The sequence below is a fragment of the Myiozetetes cayanensis genome, unplaced genomic scaffold, assembly GCF_022539395.1.
Source record: "Myiozetetes cayanensis isolate MyiCay16 unplaced genomic scaffold, myiCay2020 scf3, whole genome shotgun sequence".
Taxonomy (NCBI): domain Eukaryota; kingdom Metazoa; phylum Chordata; class Aves; order Passeriformes; family Tyrannidae; genus Myiozetetes; species Myiozetetes cayanensis.
In genome coordinates this window covers 39,294,857-39,315,336 of record NW_026087521.1, presented here as the reverse complement: position 1 = coordinate 39,315,336, position 20,480 = coordinate 39,294,857, and the positions used below count along the sequence as shown (strand labels likewise).

Genomic DNA, 20,480 nt, shown 5'->3' with positions numbered 1-20,480 from the left:
TTCTATATGGGCTATCCATGTGGATTTAGAAAGAGAAAAGCTGCAGAAATACTGCATCATTCTGATGATAGAATGTTATGAAAGTTAATAGGGCAGTTATATTTGCTTCAGGTTTATTATCATAACTGAGAACACGAGAGCCAGCACTTGGATATCCACGTGTTCTTTGTGAAGTGTTACCTTGCAGAGCTAGCACCAGGTTTGGATGCTTTGCATGGAAAAGAGTTGTGATCTTCAGCCTTCTGTTCAGATAGAAGGATGTTTGTTCTGAGGACTAAACTTACCTTAGGGAGCTAATGCAGAGATCTTTTTAAAAAATTTTGCTCGTAGGCAGTCTAAATAGGGGTGTCTAAATTTGAAAATCTACACGTTCATGGTATTTCTCCAGCTTTTCTGTTCATCAAAATACATAGTTATTGCATGTTGAGATGCATGGGTATGGAAAGAATTTAATGTCAAAGACCCTAAATAACTTCTTAAAAAGCCATTTTACCGCATAGTTTCTGACTGCTCAGTCTGTATTAAAGAAATGCTCTTTTTACAAGTTTCAGTCAGTTCATAACCATGGATGCATCCTTGATTGTCTAAGACCTTGTGTTGCAATTGAAAAAGTCTTTTTCCAAGAATCCTGAGCTGTATTTATATTGAGGAACAGAAAAGGCTTTCTGCCATAAATGGCATTCCCTCATTCCATTACATTAGACATTAAAAGTATGTCTGCCATGTTCTTTGTAAGAAAGGGGTAATTGCTTCATAAAACCCTCAAATATCTGAAGGGAAAGGCATCTCATAATATTTAAATATTTGTAGGCAAAGTTCAGCTCTTGACTAGTTTACACTTAGTCATCTCTGACCTCAGCAAGATGTCATTGTAGTTTAAAAGTGTGTTTGGAGAGAGTCTGTCAATGAGGATTTACAGTCCAATTAGTGTCAGTTGTGTAGCTATTGGTTCTTTTGCTATGTGAAGTTCAAGCTTTCCTGCTATTCCATCTCTTTTTTGCTAATAAGCATAAATTAGTAGTGTAGTTCTGAATAAGAAACCTCAAAGTGGCAAAATCCCCTGCATCTCACAGACCATTGTTTCTGTAGATATTTAAACTGCAACAGTTATTTTTCCTGGCTCATACTCAAGAGACTCTTACTTGTAGTAATCTTTGGAATGTTATTTTTGCAGCATAAGCATTTCACAAACTTCTAATATTTTCCTTTGAGTCAATTGCGGTATTTTCAACAGAGGGTCTTTAGGTGGGCTTTAATTGAGACATCCAATGGCTAGGTCAACAAGTTCAAATAAAGTATTCTGTATATCTGATTTAAAAAAAAAAAAAAAAAGAAAAAAAAACCAGCAACAAAAAACACACACAAAAAACCCCCCACATTTTATTGCAAATGTGTTGTCCCTTCCATCTGATTATTGATCTGAATTGCACAAAAGAGAATATAAAGTGTGTTTCTTTATATTAAACTGTATTTATAGGATCAAAACTTTCCATATTTATTTGTTTAAGCCACTTGTATCTGTTACGTTGGAGGGGTCAAATGCTTTTCCTGGAAGTCATTCATACTGTGATGCAGCATTACTTCTGTGAAGCACAGAGGAATTTCTGCTAGTGATTTCTTGATTCCACATTAGAAAAAAAAAAAGTCATTGCAGAGGTCTTGTGGTATGGATTTTGGCTTTGCAAACTGAAGAGGCTTTTAAAAATTATTATACCAATTAAACAGATCATCTCTAGAATGCACTTCGAGAATGACCTCACTAAAAAGAAATAAGGAACTAGGCTTCATATATCAAATGGTGTTTAACAACTTAAAGGGACAAGAGAATCTTTTCATCACTACTTGAATCAAGAGACATCTAGGACTTCCAATGAGAATTCTGATTCTTTTTCCTTTGCCTATCATTAATTTTTCTCTTAAAGTGCTGTTCTTGACACCACTCTTCTGTTTTTTCTTTCTTTGTTTTGTTCTCATTCTGTTTCTTCTGTGTGTGGTTGGTTTTTTTTTATAGAGTAAAATTACTTCTACTCAAGTAATACTTGCATTAAGCAGCCATTTTCACTGGTTTTCAGTTTAAATGGTTGAAAAGACTTGGTAGGAAGTGAAGTAATAAAATGGGAACTGGATAAAAATGGTAATTGGTGGAAAAGAGACAAACATTTGGGGTGAAAGCAATCTGTTTAGAGTGCTCATTATTACTGTGTGTGCTGTCGGGTCTTTTAGCAGTTTAGATGGAAGTTACAAAATCCATTTTAATTTTTTTCACAGAAAACAAAAAATGAACAGGCAGCTCTGTTTCTGAAAATACTGATAGTTAGTTTAAAACACAAAGCAGATCTTCTTGCAGTATTAACCAGTGATGTGTATATGTGAGTGGGACAGTTGCAGAGAAGCACAGTCTGGGAGAGCAGGGGCAATAGCTGACTAATACACTCTCTATATATGCCAGAAAAATAATCACACCCATCCTATTTTGGTTTCTTTATTCATTAATTTCTGCTGTAGCTATAGTTCAAATATATTTATATTTAAAGGTGCTTGTATGTGGAAATTTAATAATAACATGTTGTAATTATGGTAACACTTGGAAAGAGGCCGGTTTAACAGTTGTAAGGGTACCTACTGTGACACTAATTCTTCCCTACCCCATTTTCTTCATTTCAGAGCTAAGATGCTAAATTCCTACTGCTACTTTGTTTGTGTCCTGGGAAATATTTATTCTTCTTTTTTCTTGCACAGGACCTAGATGATATAGAAGATGAAAATGAACAGTTGAAACAAGAAAATAAAACCCTCTTAAAAGTTGTTGGACAGCTGACAAGGTAGAAGATTCAGACCTCAGCGAGGAAAGATTTAAAAACTACTGATTGAACATTAAGGTCAATGTAGTAATACTTCCTGTGTGTTGCAGTATGTTATAATAACTGTCTGTATATTTATTGTTAGGAAACCAGATGAATGTTTATTTTCATAGTACTTTCCTTGTTCAATGAAATGACATAAAAATTGGGGTATATTTTTAGCTTTCTTTTCACATAAGCATAGTTAAACTTTATGATGTATTTCAAAATACTAAGTTCAAAAATATTTGGGGTTTGTATCTTCAGATTACATCTGCATAAATTACAGTAATTTAAAATTCATAGCACCAAGATCACTTTCAGTCCATGTGGTTGTATATTTTTGAAATGAATGGAAGCAATACACATAAACTTTGTTTACAGAGATCCAAAATATATATTTTGGGAAAAGCTTCCTTTTTTGTTTAAACAGCTGTAAAGTGGATGCCTTATTACTGATGTATAACATTTTGCAGATTGATGACTTGCTCTAGAACTCTTGTATGTTGAAGTTTTTTTACTGTATCTGAAAGACTGACAATAGTAGAGAGTAGCAATTTTTTTTCTGTGTTTAACAGTATTCTGTCAGGAGGGGAAGGTTTTATTGAAAAAAAACAAAACCAAACACAGAACACCAAAAAGCCAAATAAATCACCTCTGGTATCAGCATTAATAAGTTCTTAAAATCATATTGAAGTTGTGCACCGCAGATTATTTTACAGCTTTTGCTTTAGAAATGAAATGCAAGTTTGCAGTCAGACAGTTTGTTTGCTGTGTTGAGAATTCAGACAAAGCCTGGAGCTTTCGTTTTAGCAGAGACTTTTGCAATACTCTCCTGCTTAAAGCTGACATCTTAAAATTTGTAGTGATCATAACCAATATGAGTTTTTTGATTTTTTTTAAGCTGAGTGAAAATTTTTGTATATAACAAAAGTAGAGGGGCATACTAGTGATTCATGCCTTTCTGAAACATCAAATGGTATAAAGACCTCCTTTTTATCCTTGATTTGAAACTAACAAAGTGTTTAAAAAGTGCCTGGTTAGATGTTACAATCCAGTTATGACTATGTACTTATTCTTCTGTAACATGATAGCAGACAAAATTTTCTTTAGACTTTAACCACAAACCTCAGTTAACAACTCTCTTCTTAAAATTTTTGTTAGACTGAAATTTTTTTTGTACTTTATTTCATCTTACTACAGGACATTTTCCATTCTGGATCAGATCAAATGTGCATGTCGTTTGAGTCAGAACACTAGAAATAAAAACATTTCAAAGAGTCCAGGCTTTTTCTTGACAGTACTGAAGTTTGGTGTCAGAAAGTTGCACGAATGTAGTTCTTGTTACCTTAAAACTTAAAGGCAACTTTAAAATATAACAGTATAGCAATATTGTTATATTTTTTTATATATAATATGTATAACAATCACATTTTCAGATTTGCCAATTGTTTTCATACTGTGTATTTAATGACTGTTTCTTAAATTTAAAATCCAGCTATTATTATTACACCTTGGATTGTTTTGGATATAGGATAGGTTATTTTGCATTTGTGCATTCTGACGATGAAGAACTTTTCAAAGCTTTAAAATATTTTTCAAGACACTTATAGTCCAGGATGCCTCGATGTTTTCCTTTACAGTGGATGAGATCCCGTGGGACTCCATTTGAAACCTTTACTCAGGCAGTTAAATGGTATGGGGGGTTTGTATAGGCCCTACAATATACACCAATGAGTATTGCTTGTAATGTAACTGAAACAGTAAGAAGTTCCTTAATTTAAGTTTCATGACATTGAAAATTTCAAGTAATAAAAAAGTCTGTTGAGATGTATGCCTTTTGAATAAATATGAAACTTTCTCTGGAAGAACATCTGATTTCCTTCTCTGTGTACTAGGTAGGAAATACACACACTAATGTACAGCACTGGATGTCAAACATATTGAAGCAACATTTAGGACTTACTGCAGAACACACAGATACCAATATGAAGTTGTAAATGAAATATTTCATAGACTGTGTTTCACCTTTATCTTAAACCAAAGAAAAATAACAACAAAGTGTAAACAAGAGTTACTTGTCTTCATATTACCTCCTTTTGGTTTGCATGTGTGTTGACTAAAAATTAGCAGCAGTAATGCCAAAATTAGAATTATTTATTTTACCTTGGACATACAACTGACGGAAGTATTTGGCAGAAATGCTTCTGCTACCCTGCCTTGAAGAGATATTGACAAGGGAAGTTTGCAAGTATTTGAAACCATTATAATTTTCTGGCAGAACATGTGAACAAAACCAGTGTGAACTCACACATCAAGTGCCTCAGGACCTTGCTGTTGTTGTGTATTACTATACAAATCTAAACCTCCTCATTGTTTTAAAAGTTCCCACAAATTGTATCTAGAAGCATAACACTTCTGCTGACAGTTTGGAAGATTTAGAGGGCTTTTTTGGAAGAAAGTGTGTCAATAACAATTCATTATCACTTCCATTTTCAGACTCTCGAGAGAAATTTAGTAGATTCTAGGAAAAAATATGTATTATGTAGAATGTCAGTAACTGTCTAGTTACTTGGCATTGTCCTTTTGTTTCAGTAGGGTATCCTTAGAGTCAAGCTCCAACATAGAATATATTTTTATCCCAGGTGATTTAAAGGTGTTAAATTACTACTTTACTAGCAATTCACTAACCCATGGCCAGTTCAACATCTTCATTGTTCTCAGTGTTCAGTTCTGTGATTTAAAAACAGAGAGACTGATGGAACTGGGAACCTGTGTCTCTTGGGAAGGTTATATGATTCCTGAATGACTCTGGTATTAACATATCTAGGCTAAGTTAATTTACTGGGACTCTTTTTTTTGGTGGGTGAGGGAAGGATGTTACTATGCAATATTAAGTGAATGGTAATCTCTTGGAGATTTCTGAACTTCCATGTCTTAAAATTCATACCAACTGCTTAGGTCAACCATGTGTGTTTCTGGGTAACTAGAGTCATCTAGGAAATCTAAACAGAAAAGTAGTCTCATTGACTAAAACAAATAAGAGAAAATTATTTTCATGATACTTTACTGTGAACATCCCATAATTCCTATTTTGATAATGCATAGCGATGCTTCTGTTATGATCATACACTGTTGTACAGAAAAACACAGAACTGAAGGCAAGAACTGAAGGTTGAAATTGTGCAGAAATATTTTTATCATTGATAATATGCACTAATGATTGAGGGATTCATTCCCTAAAACATAATTTCAACCATATTTAAAAATTGATGAGTTTTATATTGAAATTTAAAATGTATCTCTTTTCATTTTTTAAATAATATCAAGTGTTTCTTGATATGTATATTAACTGAAGTTAATATACGGTCTGTATTTATAAATGAGTGTTTTTTCTGTCTTTAAAGCAAAACTTTGCATGGTTAATTGCCAGATTTGTGTTGACACAATGGGAGATTAATTCTGTGGTAGATATGCTCTGACTTTGAGTGGTAGAATAAGAAAAGAGGGTAACAAGAAATAAATCAGTGACTTCCAAAGTGGAAAGTACAACCTAATTTAATGATTTTTTTAATTATTATTATTCAGCTGTACTGAGAATTAGCTGTGGAAAGATTTGTGTCTGGCATAAGCACTACAAAAATATAGTGGTTTTTGTATGTCAAAAACAACTGATAAACCCACATTAAAGCTCTTTTCAACTTTTATCATTACACCTTGGAAACATGCTACCCTAAGAGATACCAAAAGGAGTATTGGAGAGCAAATTACTTGTTAACATTTTGCTAGGAGAGAGCAGAGTTACACTGCCTCCAGATGTTTTATGGTTTTCTGTAAGTTCTCTATGGCTATTTTCAGCTTGAATTGCAACAGATCAATATTAGTAGCCAAAAATAAAGGTAATTAATTACTGAAAACAAATACCTGATTAATAAATAAGGATACCATTACTGAGTGTTAGTATTTCTTGGACTGCAGATCCCTTATGAAGATCTTGGTTGAGTTGCTTCATGTGCATCAGTATTAATAATCATAAACATCTGATGTTTTTAATAAGAAACAACTGTTTTAGTTGGAGAAATTACCATTGCAAGCCATGACTTCATTTTAAAGTACTTGTAGCTACTGAGACTAGGGAGATAAGGATTATAGTTAGAAATTTTGTTAAAAGGGAAACAAATTAATGCTGGATCTTGTAATTTAGTTTGACCTGGAAGTTCACTACAGATCTGTTCCATGACACTCAGTCTGGTTTAAGTACCTGCAAAAGGTATTGACATCATCAGTTTTAGAAGCATTTTACTTCTGTCATTAAGCATTTCTTTAGGACTACCTAAATATATCCAGGACAAAATGAGCATTGGTGTGTATATAACTGATGATCTTCCAAGTATGTTGACTTACTGTAGCAAATCTCTGTCAACTGTTTCTCCTTGTACTGTAGCAGATGTTTATTACCTTGTTAATTTAATCCTTTTGCTTTTATTTCTGTATTTCTAATGTAACTGTTCTTGTTCAGGGCTACTTGTGATTTTTTTCTATTCTGGAAGACTTGTGATAGTTGAGTTTACATATGAAAATAGTCTTGTAGTGCGGAGTAATTTAAGAAAAATATCCATTTTATGCATTTACAAAGTTTAAGCATCATTAAAATATAAATAACTGACTATCTATTTAAGTTTTGAGCATTGACTAGCTGTGGTGATACTTATGATATCAAATTAAAAATTATGCTGAGATTCTTAGTATTTCAGGTAAAAGATACATGTTTAATAATAAGGACTGTGTGCCTTTGTCCAAATAAAACAAAATTCTTTTTAATCCAGGCTGCCCACTTACTGTATTTAAGGGAGAATTAATATTGTCTGTCTAAAATTCTGACTGGATTTGTCATCCATACTGGGAAACTCCCAGCCTGAACTGCTAGAATTAGTTTTACATTCACATTTGAGTTTTCAAGTGTGGATGTGTTTGCAGAGACATGAGAGTAATCTGCATATTTACACTGTACTAATTCTCTGCTTCAGGAATGTAGTGAGTATCCTTCCATCAATTAGATGGAAATGATCCTTTCCCCCACTTCATAGTAGATGTTGACTTCCTTTATGAAATCACAGTGGCTTTTAGATTTTGTTTTAAAATACAATATATATGTCCTTCCTCAGTTTTTGCCTTTGGCATTTTATATTTCTCAGTCTTGCTGGGAAATCTTAGCTCCAAGTGCACAAGTGTCTGTTCTGTGCTCCTCCTTTAGTCACTGGATTTGCCTTACAGTAGCTACCTGATCTTAGCACTTGGTATGTTTTCCTGTGGATATTCTAATTTTTCTCTTGCAGCCCATCTCTTCCTTTCTTGACACTTTCTCCATTAGTATTTATCTCTGAAAATCAAATTTTGTAGGCCGATAGCCTGTGGAATGAAATCTTTGTTTTTCTCCCAGAAATGTTCATCTCTGCTTTTGCCTGAAGGCTTGTTATAACAATGATGTATTTTAGAGAGTTTAAAATTTAGATTGCAACAGTGTATGTGTGTTTACAACCAGCTACCAAATATATTTAATGGGTAGGGACAATAAAACCACTGAAGCTCTGCAAGTTGAGACTCTCTAGAAATAACTCTCATATTTCTCTGTGAAGCAATTACAGAGGAAATGCTAATTGTTCCCAATTGAATCTCTCTTTCTTAGCATTTAGCTGCTTCTGCTCACTATGGTTTGTAATAAAATATCACTTAAACTCCCCTGTAATTGTGTTGTTTTGGATTTGTATGAGAAGCAACATTTAAAAATGACTGGTCACTTTCAATTTGCACTCTCAAGATCCTAGGATTTATAAAGATGCTTTAAAGCAGGGAGAAAATAAGGAGAAAACATTGAGACTGTGCAGGATTGAATACTAGGGAGAGGAAATTGGAAATTGGTGTGTAAGGATGAAGAAAATATAGGTTTTCTCCAACATTTTTTTCACATTGTTTTCAACAAGGAAAGGATGACAAACTGGGTATTTTATAAAGATCTGAAAGTGGTTCCAGTTATCACTGCTGTATAGTGAAGTATTTTTAGGAGAAAAACATAATCTCCAGCTTTTCACTTGCTCACCTTTGCACAAATACTTGAAAAGGAGATGAATACAACTTTCTACCGTTGAAAAAATTGCAAATAACTATCTAAACCCAGAGCTGTGGTCATATCTTTCCTAGACTATGCTAGGCTGTAGGTGAGCAGGTAGAAATGTTGGACATTGCTTTTCAAATATTTTATCATTTGTGGTACTACTACAGTAATATTGGTTGGTATGGTTGATGTTTTGGGGATTGTGTAAGGCTGGCTCTAGACATTCAGGTCTAGTAAAAACGTAATAGAGCTGGTTCTCAGGATAATGTGGGAACCACTTTGCTAAAGTGCCAGGACTGTACGGAGGACTTCTGATTTGCCTGTGTCTGAGGGCCCTCCTGCTGCATCCTGCAGATTAATTATAAAAAATCTTGACTTCAGCGACTGCTGAGATACTTATGAAAAACACTCTGAAAGAAAATAGTCTCTGCTTTTGCAGTGTACTAGACAGGTGTGTGCAGATGTTGTGGAACAAAGTAATTTAAAAAGTCTTTCAAAAAGAACATTGTATATAATGTTACTGAGTGAGGTAATTTAGTAAATTTTCATGTAATTCACTGTGCCTGTCTAAAGTGGTGGTGCTTGTATGAATTTTTAAAAAAGTTTAGAATGTATCATAGATTTATGTTCATAAGGTTAGAATGATATCTTTTGTAATTGAAAAACTGTGTTCAGGTGCTTCCTAAAGGAAAGGAGTAAACATCCATTTAAATAGCTTTACTTGGTAGAAAAATTGACTGCTTTGTTACAAGAAATGTTAACTAGAATTAGCAGTTTGCTGCTGGTGCAATGATCCATCTTTTTTTAATATTAAATGTTTTAATACAAAAACTTATGGCTTGAAAGTCATGTTCCTGCAAGAAGTGCAATGATTACTAACTGCATTATAAGTAATACCTAAGACTACTTAAAAGTGAGTTAAAAGATTATTTACATTTTCCTACTTTCTTTACTATTCAGTGACATTCATTACTTTCTTAACTTCTCCTACTTCACTGAGATTTCATATGTCTAATTTTTGGTTCATCTGCATAGCATCAGGGGGAAGATATCTTCTGGGTGCACTGGATTGTAAAAGCCCAGAACTGGATATGGATCTCAAGAAGGGTTCTTGAGGTTCTTAGGTTCAAGAAAGGTTCTTATTTTGAATGAAGTGGTTAGTGCAGCTCTACATGTAAGCATGCTCTTCATTCAGATCTCTTTTAGGCAGCTGTCAGCAGCCTCCACTGAGAAATTCTGTATTTAGGAATCACATCCTTTTTGTTTGGAACCCTATCTATTGAGTTTACCTGGCTTTTTAAATGTCGTTACTATTGTAGCTGAGGCAGTTGAGGGAAGAAGGAATTGCAGTGGCTTCCTTCTTGGTGTATTCCAATATTTGGAAACTGTTCCTGCCAATAATTGGGTAACTTACTCCACCGGTAGAAGAAAGTAGATTGTTCTTTGGGGTTGGTAGTAAGAAGTGGAAATGTTCACTGATTCAAAGGCACCAGTGACTGGCAGGTGTTCACAGCGCTGCCTCTGTAACACTGAGCAATACACTCTTCAGAATCGTGTTAAGGAGTCCACCTGGAAGGTGGTAAACTGACCCCAGATGAGTGGTCAAAGTATTCAAAGTAGAAACTAACTCCTATATCCAAAAGTATGTTACTGAAATCGATTAATAAGACTGGATGTCTTTGGTGCATCTGTTCTGTAGGTAAGCAAAGGTGTTTTGCTTTAGTGTGTCTGATATATAGGTAAATAAAGACTCCAGCTTTTTAAGTCTGTCACTTAACTATCTTTTCTTTCTTCAACACAACTGAATTGTTTATGTTACTTTAAACAAAGGTAGATCTCATTTGTCTACTTGAGGATTCTACAGTAGAAGACTGCAATTGTCCTTTTTCTTGGTTTAATTCTGTTATCTTTTGCCTTATTGATAGCTCTTGAGATTTTCAGTACTTAAGCTGAAATGTAGTTCAGTTTACATTCTAAATCTAAGGAAGGTTATCCCAGCAGATTACTCTTTACCTCTGCAGTTGGAGTGTTCTGTGTATTTTACTAATTTTTTAATACCATGGAGGCAAAACCACTTAACTGAAGGGTTCAGGAAATGCCTGTAACGATGCTGCCAATACCCATTATTTAACAATGGGTTAATACTCTTTTCTGGCCCTGTGCTGCAGTCAGAGCTGTGTGGTTACGGAAAGTAAACAACCGAAGTACCTATGTGAGGAGCAAGAGTTATAGGTAAGCACTTTCTGTTTAATTTTTTCCTCTCTCAGGCCATGCTGTCCACTAAGCTGCTGCAACTAGACAGCTGAACCAACATATTTCAGGGTAGTATCATTAGCTGAGTGCTGATATGAAAACCCACTGGACAGGATGAATCAGCTTCCATTTATTTGCAAATTGGCAAAATGTCACATTCTTCCTCTGTGAAACTTATACTTGTCTTTCCCACTGCTCTTTTGCAAATAACAGTGTGTCCTGATATTCAGAAATAGGAAGGTTTTGAAGCAAGTCACCGATGGATTGGTCAGCTGCCTTGTTTGGCACCAAGGTGGTGAAACCGCAAGGATGCAGTTCCCTAGGCATTGGGAGAATTTTCCTCCTTGTAATCTGGCAAAGTGCCATATTTTCTCACCAAAGAGGTTGAAACAAAACATATTTTTTCTCATCATTATGCAAGAATTAATAAACTGTTTTGAGATCTTGGCCAGTGTTTTTATGGATTTTAATGGACTTTAATAACCTCTTAAGAAATAATTAAATCACTTTGAATAAAGCATCCAAATTTGAAATCATAGGAGAAACTTTTCCCCCCAGCCTAATGTTACATTATTTAGTTTGTTATGCATTCTTGGCACTTGTAAGAAGAGATGACAAGGCATAATGAAGAGTATTTCTTTTGGTACTTAAGAAATCAGATCTCTATAAAATACTATCCCAGTGAGCATAGAATTTAACAAAATATCTAGCCTTTTTCCAAAATAGAAAAGGAAACACTTATTTAGCACAAGTTCTGAAAGAGCTGTGGGGGATTTGCTACCTGGTGCGTTGCAAAGACCGAATACGTGTGTGATGATACACTTCTTATTAACATAGCTCTAGGATCCCAGGATGGAAAGCTACAAGGCCAAGGAAGACAAGCCTCTGCTTCAAATTCGGTGTCATAGGGGGAAAATGGCTGGCTGTGTTAGTCTTTTCTTCTTCCTCCAACTACGCTTTTTATGAAGCTTGACTTCATTGGAGGTGTGTTACAGTATTTTTTGTGTGTGTGTCACAGCGAGAATTTAGGGTGTGTCAGAATGCGAGCAAAGGTCAGGCTGGATGGCAGGTGCTGGACTGTGGTGCTGGTAAATATGCCTGCAAGGAGTGTGTTTGTATGAGATGATGCTATGTGGCTTGGGAGGGGAAAAGACAATGTTCTTTAGTGGATATGTTGACACGAAATAGTTAACCACAGTAGCTAGGCTGTGTTGAGCCTGTGGAAAATGGTATTCAAAGGTAAGTCCTCATGCATATTGATTCTGTTTTTCCTTTTATTTAGTGCAATAGAGAGCAATAACTATGGGGTGCAGAGGAAGTAGAAAGGGACAGAAGAGAGGTCAGAGTGTAAAAGAGCAGGACATTGCAAAAAGGCTTTAAAACAAAACAGGCACAGTAAGTCAAATGTGAGAGGAGGGTGGCTGGAGTCCTCTTGCCAGCAGACAGCCTGTCCCAGCACTCAGCAAAATAATAGCAGTCAACCAGAAAGGCATCCAGTCAACTTGGAAAGGCATCCAGACTGTGGGCTGTGAAAGGTGAGAGCTGTGAGGTTCTTCCTTTTTAGGCAGATCAGTTTTAAAAGCTACTGCTTTTGTCAGTTTTCAGCTGATAAATCTGTAGGCTGTTACTAAGCCTATACGATCTTTGGGAAACACCACAGAAAAAGGTTTACAACTTGCTATATATTTTCAGGTAAGTTTTGAAAGTGCATTTGGCATATGTAGTTTTTACAGTTGTCTCAGTGATATGCAATAAAAAGGGAAATGAGAAAGGTGGCCCAGAAGCAGCAGTAGCAAACTTGGAGCAAGAGCTGTCTGCATGTGTGTGTGCACTGTGGGCTCTGACAGGCCTTTCCTTGAGTAGCCATGTGGGTGAGTTTCTGATACTTAAGAGACAGCAAGGTTGGTTCAGTGAGGCTTCAGAAAACCTGGGAGTTTGCAGGCTCTGCAAGAACCAGACAGAATTAAGAAGTTCTAACCAGAGTGGCTGTGATGGACTTCCTTCACCGAGGAAAGGAGGAATTTAGCAACAAGAAGCAGTAGTAAGGACAGAGCACTCTGAACTCTACATACCAGCATTGCTAGCAGTAATAACCTGTTCCCTTGAATCATAGCAAAATAAGAAACTAATGAGTAGCACAGAATGATCTTAGCATGGAGTGGTTTCTGTGCTCAGTGTAAAAAACAAAAACAAACAAGCAAACAAAAAACCAAAACCAAACCAAACAAAACAACCAAAAAAACCCAACCAAACAAAACCTGAACACCTGGGCAGTATCCTTTGAAAAGATCCTTTAAAAGGAAGGAGAAATGCCATTGTGTCACTCATAACACCAGGTATATTTGAAGGAAGTGGAGCTTACCTTTATCATCTCTGGTCTGATGAAGAAGGATTTTGATTTTATTTAAGAGGGACCTTTTATTTCTTAGAAAGGGGGTAGATCTGCTAGTGTAAGTTTTTCCACAAGAATGCCTCAACTCATTAATTTTCTGTGGTTTTTAATTCATGTTTAGTATTCAAGAGAACTAATATTTTAGCTATCTAGATATGGTAAACACTTCTCATTCCTTTCCCTTTCAATTAGTGTAAGATGGTAGAGAAAGGATTTGAAATAGTTATTTCTTAGAAGGGGAGAGGTGGATTTGGTGATCATTACTAAGACTGTGGTTTAATGGGATTTGGTGTTATTGGAGAGCTGGATATTTTGGAAAACATGCCTGTACCTTGGATGGCCATTCTAGAACCTGTTTTTAATATATTCCAAAATCAGGAATTAAAAACAGATGCAGCACAAAATTATTTAGTCTTCATGTACTTTCCCTTGTCATCATGTAGTCTTCCTATGAGAGCTTTATGCCAGAAAGCTGGGAAGAGGGCAGTCTCACCACAAGCAATTTGGTTTTACAAGAACAAAACCTAATTCCCAAGTTTCTTCACAGATACAATCATGTTAAATAGAGGATCTTTGCAGGATTGCATAACTACTTCTGCAACAATTACTGAAAACATGGAAAAACAAGAGTAGCAAAGCATTTGTATTTCTAACTTGTCTCTCTGTAAGGTTTTCTTTCCTTTTCTGTTAATCTAATACAGATACATAAACTGTACAATTCATTTTTCTCTTCAGTACATTTTTTTCTCATTTTCTCATTTGTTGTTTCTCTTTCTGAGTGAAATGAGTGGAGTCGACAGAGCTAGCCAGGTTTCTGTATTTCAAGGGCATGTGATTTGTGGCCCATAGTTGGGAAACCACTGGTATTAAGTTGTTCATGAAATCTGTTTCAGCAGCATGATGACTATAGAAGGATGTCAGCCTTCAGGAGGGACCAGGCTGGATGCATTGCTAAGGAGCAGGGGAGAGAAATCCTATAGCTTGCTTGACTACAGGCTGCTTAAATCACTCAAACTCTGGTTGAAACATTGATCTCCCTGAACAATTAATTATAGATGCTTTCTGATAACTCTTTGCCCTGCTCTCTGACTTGCTGTGGAGAAAACAGGATCTCTATCCAGTTTATTGTTAGATTATATATGTGCAGGAATAGGTGATACGAACTTCATTTTGAACCAGCATTTCTGTTTTGAGTAGCCTGGTAACTTGTTAGATTGAGATATTTAGATCCCTCAGTCAAGATGTTTCAATCAGCTGCCTTCTTAGAGGCAATTGCTCCTCTCAGACCTTGCCTGTATGTTCTTTAAGATGCAGGATGGGGCTGGGGCTGCTGGGACTCGCTGAGCCTTGCTGAAGGCAGAAATAGTGCTGGGCAGCACATGATGATAAATTCATGGAAAGGCTAGGATCGAAGAACTGTAGTGTGGGAAGCAGCCAGCTGGGGAATGAAATCAGAAGCCAGTTCAGCAATCCACTTTTTCAAAAGAAAACAAATGAGCCAGCTGAGAGCTTTCTGAGGAAACCAAAGCAGAGGCCAAGGCAAGGAAAGGGAGGAAAAGTTGGTGGCAAACTGCTTCCTGCACGTAAGGTACGAAGCTTTCTTCCTCCCCTGCTGAGGCTGAAGGGGACACACCTAAATGGAGTTGGTGGTGTGAAAAGGCTGGTCCCTCCGTGAGGAAAAAGGGATCTAATGGAGTACCCTTGTGACTGCTCGGGGTACAAGGTGAGGTAACAGGAGCTGCCTACTGAGTGTGAAGGGCCTCCGTACGTTGATAGGGTAAGAGACTAAGGCACCTGGTGAGGTCCAGGTGTCCAGCTCTATCTGTAATGAAAGTTTCCTTTTGTGTTCTTATTCTGAAAGGGGGAAGAAAGACTTACTTGGCTGGAGACCAGGCCATTTCACAAGGCCTGAAGAGACCAAAACATCCTGAATGAAAATTCATAGGTGTTGGCACTAGGTATTGGAAAGTTACTTGCATACACATTACATATATTGCAGTATCTCTTGGAATTGCTTTTCAAAGTAATTTGTTGTATCTCTCATCTGTATTTTTGCAGTCATAACAGTTACTCTAATTTTTACAGCAGATATATAGAACTCCTAGAGCTATGCCAAAAGAAAAGATACCAAAGCAATAACAATGACCAAAAAAACCTCAAACCTAAAAGAGCCTAGTGCTACCTTCATTTAAAGTTAGCAGACTGCTTTTTAATTGAGGAACTTGCAAGTTTTTCTCGGAAGAGGTGGGACTCGCCTTGTTTTGCCCAGATGATGACTCACATGCCAGTTTAATTCAAAGGGGAATAAAAATTAATTGTCTGTCTTTCCTCCTATACAGAACATTTTAATGTAACTTGATTTCACAGAATGTATTTTTTAAAATAGAAGTTGAACAGTTCTTCCAAGACCTTAGAGACAGAGTCCTGAAGGTGTGTGAGGACACCGTGCTGCTCTCCAGCCTCCGAATTCCTTAGGAGCCAGAGTTCGGTTGAAGTCACGTCTCTTGACCGGTCTGTTTACTGTCTCCCATTTTCAGCATTCTTCTCTTGACCTTCAGTGGTAGTTTATGAACTCCATTACAAATTCCAGTACTGCAGGTCAGTAGGTGGCGTAGAGGTTTTAAGCAATTCCAGGCTGGTTTGGTGTGGGGGTAGATAGGGGTGTGTGATTGAATCATACTCAAGTTAGGTGTGGTTTATCTTGATTTTACTCAATTGAAGTAAAACAAATGACGGGGAAAATATCCTAATCTAATTGTAATTGTGAGGTATGGACAGTCAGTGCCAAAGTTATGGTTACAGGAAGCTAAAACATTAATGAAATTGCAGTTGTAGCTCGATCAGTTTTCAACCTTTAAATGAACAGTGATTTCCAAGATAGTTAACATACATTTGTAACTAATTTTCTTAATTCAGTGGTGAACAGTACCTGTGGCTTATTTCTAAGGCTGTGAACAGTTTAAAGACAGTCCTTTTTTACTGTACACTTTGTGTTTCTAATGCTGCAGGTAGAGGTCTTCAGATCTGCATTCATAAAGAGCAGTTGAACCAAAAATCTATTCCACCCCATCCTGCCTTTTGCTGAAGGCTGGGACAGCAAAACTTTTCTGTTCTGGGGAGCTGAAAAAGGGCAGTGGCTCTTCATTTGAACTCCAAACTGTTCTGTTTCTTAGTTCTGTGTGAACTTGAACCATCTGTGAATTGCCAGCTAGAAGGCAAGAGAGTCCTTCCCATCACATGTTCTCAAATATATAGGCTAAACAGCAGGCTAAACCTGCTGTTTCTGCAGCACCAATTATGATGTAAAATTAAAGGAAAAATGTGACTTGCCATCTGGTATTTGAAAATTGACAGATTACATTTGTTCAGAATGTCTTCACACAGATGACTGGCTGCTGCCTGCCTAGTGCTAGCCACTGGGCAGAAAAGAATCCACACCAGTATGTTGTTACTGCTCCATTTGTCATCCCAGTACTCAGTAAAGATTATGGATGGGTATAAGGAAATAGAAAAGAGGTCATAAAAATCTACTGGAGTTATAATGTTTTGTAGCAAGAGCAAAAGACAAAGAGTAGATAAACATTGTAATCATAAATTTTAGGTCTAAAATATACTGAACTCGTTTCCCTTCTCGGTAATCAGTATCTTTTCTTGAGCACCCTGAATGGAATCTGCTGACGTAAAAGCTGCAGCACAAACACAGTTTGCTTCATGTTTCTTGGATGCTAACATATTGCATTAAAGCCTTTTCAGTCATTATGGAGTTTGTACTATCTAGCACACAAATTTTAGCTTCAGGACATCGTTTTAGCACATACCGAAAAGATTCCATGTTTCATCCCAGAGTCGTGGCTGGGTTTGTATGTGTGTGCATGGGTATACACAGGCCTGCGTGCAGGTATGTTGGTTTGAACCTACATTCAGGTCTCAGTGGAATTGCTCCTCTGAAGTATTAAAAGAACTAGTAAGAGTAGATGAGAAACTTCTTTTTACTTTTAATTTTGAGATACAACAACATCAGAAATTTTGGGTTCTACTTCTCCCAAATTTGCATTTTCCCTAAGTATGAAGTAATGACCACAGTAGTAGCAATGACATCTGTGGCTGGCCAGTGCTTTTCATTATGAGTGTTTATTTCTGTGGATTTGGCTTCCTCAGACATCTCCCCTGCTGCCTCCCACCCTGCTCATGGTCCATGCATGACATCTTGTGGTGGCATTTCTGTACTGCACAGTAGCCTGTACAGCAATTACTGAGGAACATTATAGGGCTCTAGAGCTTAAACCCCCCATAACTACTGTGAAATTGTCATACTAAGGTTTTTTTCATAACTGTCAGAATCCCTCTCATTGTGTTCTGCTTCATCCCCTTATTTACCTATGCAAAGTCTCACATAAATTCTGTATTTGCAGTTATTCCTCTAGGTTTTCTATGCAGAATTCTTGAGATTGATGACATTAAAAGAAAGGGGGGGAAGGGGCATATTTTTAAAAGTAAGTATGAAATAGATAAGATGCATTTTAACTGTATTTTGAAGTCTAATGAACTTCTAAAATGCATTCAGCATCTAACTTGCAGCTTTGGGACTTCTGTCATGTAACAGCAGAGCCTCATAACAGCACAAGCTTTAGACTCTCAAAAATTTAATTTCCATAAGTAAAGCTTAAAGCTGTTTCTTTTGACGCTAGACCACTGCATCTGATGTTTCACAGGGATTTACTGGGCTTCTATGCATATATGCACAAAGCAGTAGGAAGATAGGTATGTGTTTAATTTAAAAGAAGCTGATGGTTTTGTTTACAGAAATTACATTCTAGTCCTTCCTCTCCATTCTTCTCTGCATTCCTTTCATTCAGGAACTCAGACTGTTTACATGGTCTGCTTCCCTGGCATTATGCTAAACCCTGGAAAGAAAGATGATTTCTCTAGAGAGGTCTGCATGGGAAACCCCCCTCCCAGATGAATGGTCTGTGTGGAGAGCTGATGGGAATTTAAAACTCGAGACTGCCAGCATTAGCGTGGGGTATTTGGAAGCAGTCCTGAAACAAGGGTTGTTGCTCAAGCTCCAGATGACTGCTTGCTTCTTAGTGTGATTGATGATATGGTGTCCTTGGGCCTGGGACACACGCATAACCACTAGCTGTGTCATTCCTTGAATTTCTTTAAACAAAATATTTTAGAACACTTTCTCCTCCCAACTCAGACTTTTTGAGCAGGCAGTCCCAACCAGAGCTTTGTGTGGTTCCCTGTTTCCATCAGTGCCCCTGCTGTCCTGCACTATGAGGAAGCTTAAGGCCCTTCTGGCACTGCCCTGCAAGAGCTTTCCCATGATTGTAAGTGAGGTATTCAACCTCATGTTCTTCCTTTGAGCCACCATTGATTTTTGAGTGCTCTCCCTGCATGCGTTAGCCCGAGCAGAGGGAGCTGCCTGTTGCACTGCTGCAAGGTGTCCCTGCACTGATGTTATGTGTGCCGTACTCTTTAGAGCTCCAAACACAGTAGAAGTTGAAATACCCTTTTCAGTACTTTCCATGTCGTATCAAAAATCTTATTACTTTCTTCCCTTACTGTTTGCCTTCCTGAAAGTCCTCAAATGCCTTGTGAAGGTTGTTCAGAACAAGCCTATCTTCTGCTCCTCACAGAAACCTGAGGCTTTCTCCTCAGACAAGGTCTTCCCTGAAATGAAATTAATTACTGAGGCAACAGAGTCATGGGTGAGCATTAAGAGTAATTTTGGGTGCTTTCACTTTTTTTGTGCTGGGTCTGGGTTGAGTACAACCTAAAAAGCGTTAAAAGCATTGGCCCTAAAATCCAAAGCTAAGATAATGCACTCACCTAGTAAAAGGATAATCCATCTCCTCTCTCTTTGTGTTATTCTGATGCGGTTTTGATCAGATTAATGTGACCAGCACTTAGTGAGACTTTACAGCTCTTGCCACAATCTGACATTACATGAACTTGAAATTACGAGAGCATGCTGTGCTGAAGTGCAGAATGTGGCCCGCAGTGAGAGGGGTTCCTAAATCCATTTACAGTCACTTTGGAGCTCAGTACCAAAGTAATGCTTTGTCCTGTATAGGGCCAGCTTGTTGGAGGGCAGGTCTGAATAGTTTGGGAGAGATTAATTTTGAAACCAGCATTAAACTGAGGTGCCCACTTACTAGTCTCCTGTGCCTGAACTCCAGTGTAGTCACTGGAGCTCATTTAGAGAATGGTGCTGCTCCCTAATCCATGCACCCACTGCCTTGTGCATGGAATTGCTGTTTCATTGACGAGATTTCAGCTGTCTATACTTGGAATTAAGCAGCGGCTACAGGGGAATTAAGCAGTTCTCTACACACTGTGTGTGGATACCTATAGTCAGATGTCTTAAGCCAAATCCCCACCCTCATTACAAAGTGATCTTCATTTTGCAGCATCCAGAAGTACCAGCATTTTCTAAGGAAATTCTGTTCCAAATCACCTTCCTTGAAAAATCATTTTAGTTCTGTGCAGTTGGTAGGTAGCCCTGTCAGAAGTCCAGCCCCTTCCAGTGTATGAAAAACAGATTTTAAAAAGAATTTGTAAATGTAACTGAAATATTTTTAATAATTATTTAATACCTTTAAAACATTCATAACTGTAGCTTCTGGACACTCAAAGCCATGTCAGTTCAGCTCCAGCATGAACTGTAGAACTGGAGAATTTTCTGAGAGTTGTAGTACATTAATTTCTCTCAAAATACTCAACATCATCATGAACACGTTGAAAAATTTTCCACCTTCTTTATGAAAAATGAATCTCTGGTCAGGCAGTTTCCATGGCTGCATATGTAGATATACAGGAAATACATTTCCCTTCAGTTTTTTTGCATGCCGTATTTTACAGTTCTTTTTTGTATGTT

General features: G+C 37.0%; 2 protein-coding genes across 2 annotated transcripts in view; both read left to right on the top strand.

The window, feature by feature from the left end:
• Window positions 1–8,635, top strand: part of PAWR (pro-apoptotic WT1 regulator) — a 78,299-nt gene extending 69,664 nt beyond the window's left edge. The window contains 1 exon segment of the mRNA XM_050324475.1: window positions 2,740–8,635. Within this exon segment, the coding sequence (XP_050180432.1) occupies window positions 2,740–2,826 (87 nt within the window). The 3' untranslated portion in view covers window positions 2,827–8,635.
• The window catches only part of PPP1R12A (protein phosphatase 1 regulatory subunit 12A), a 1,052,766-nt gene that overhangs the window by 195,912 nt on the left and 836,374 nt on the right, over window positions 1–20,480 (top strand). The gene's annotated exons all lie outside the window — the stretch shown is intronic.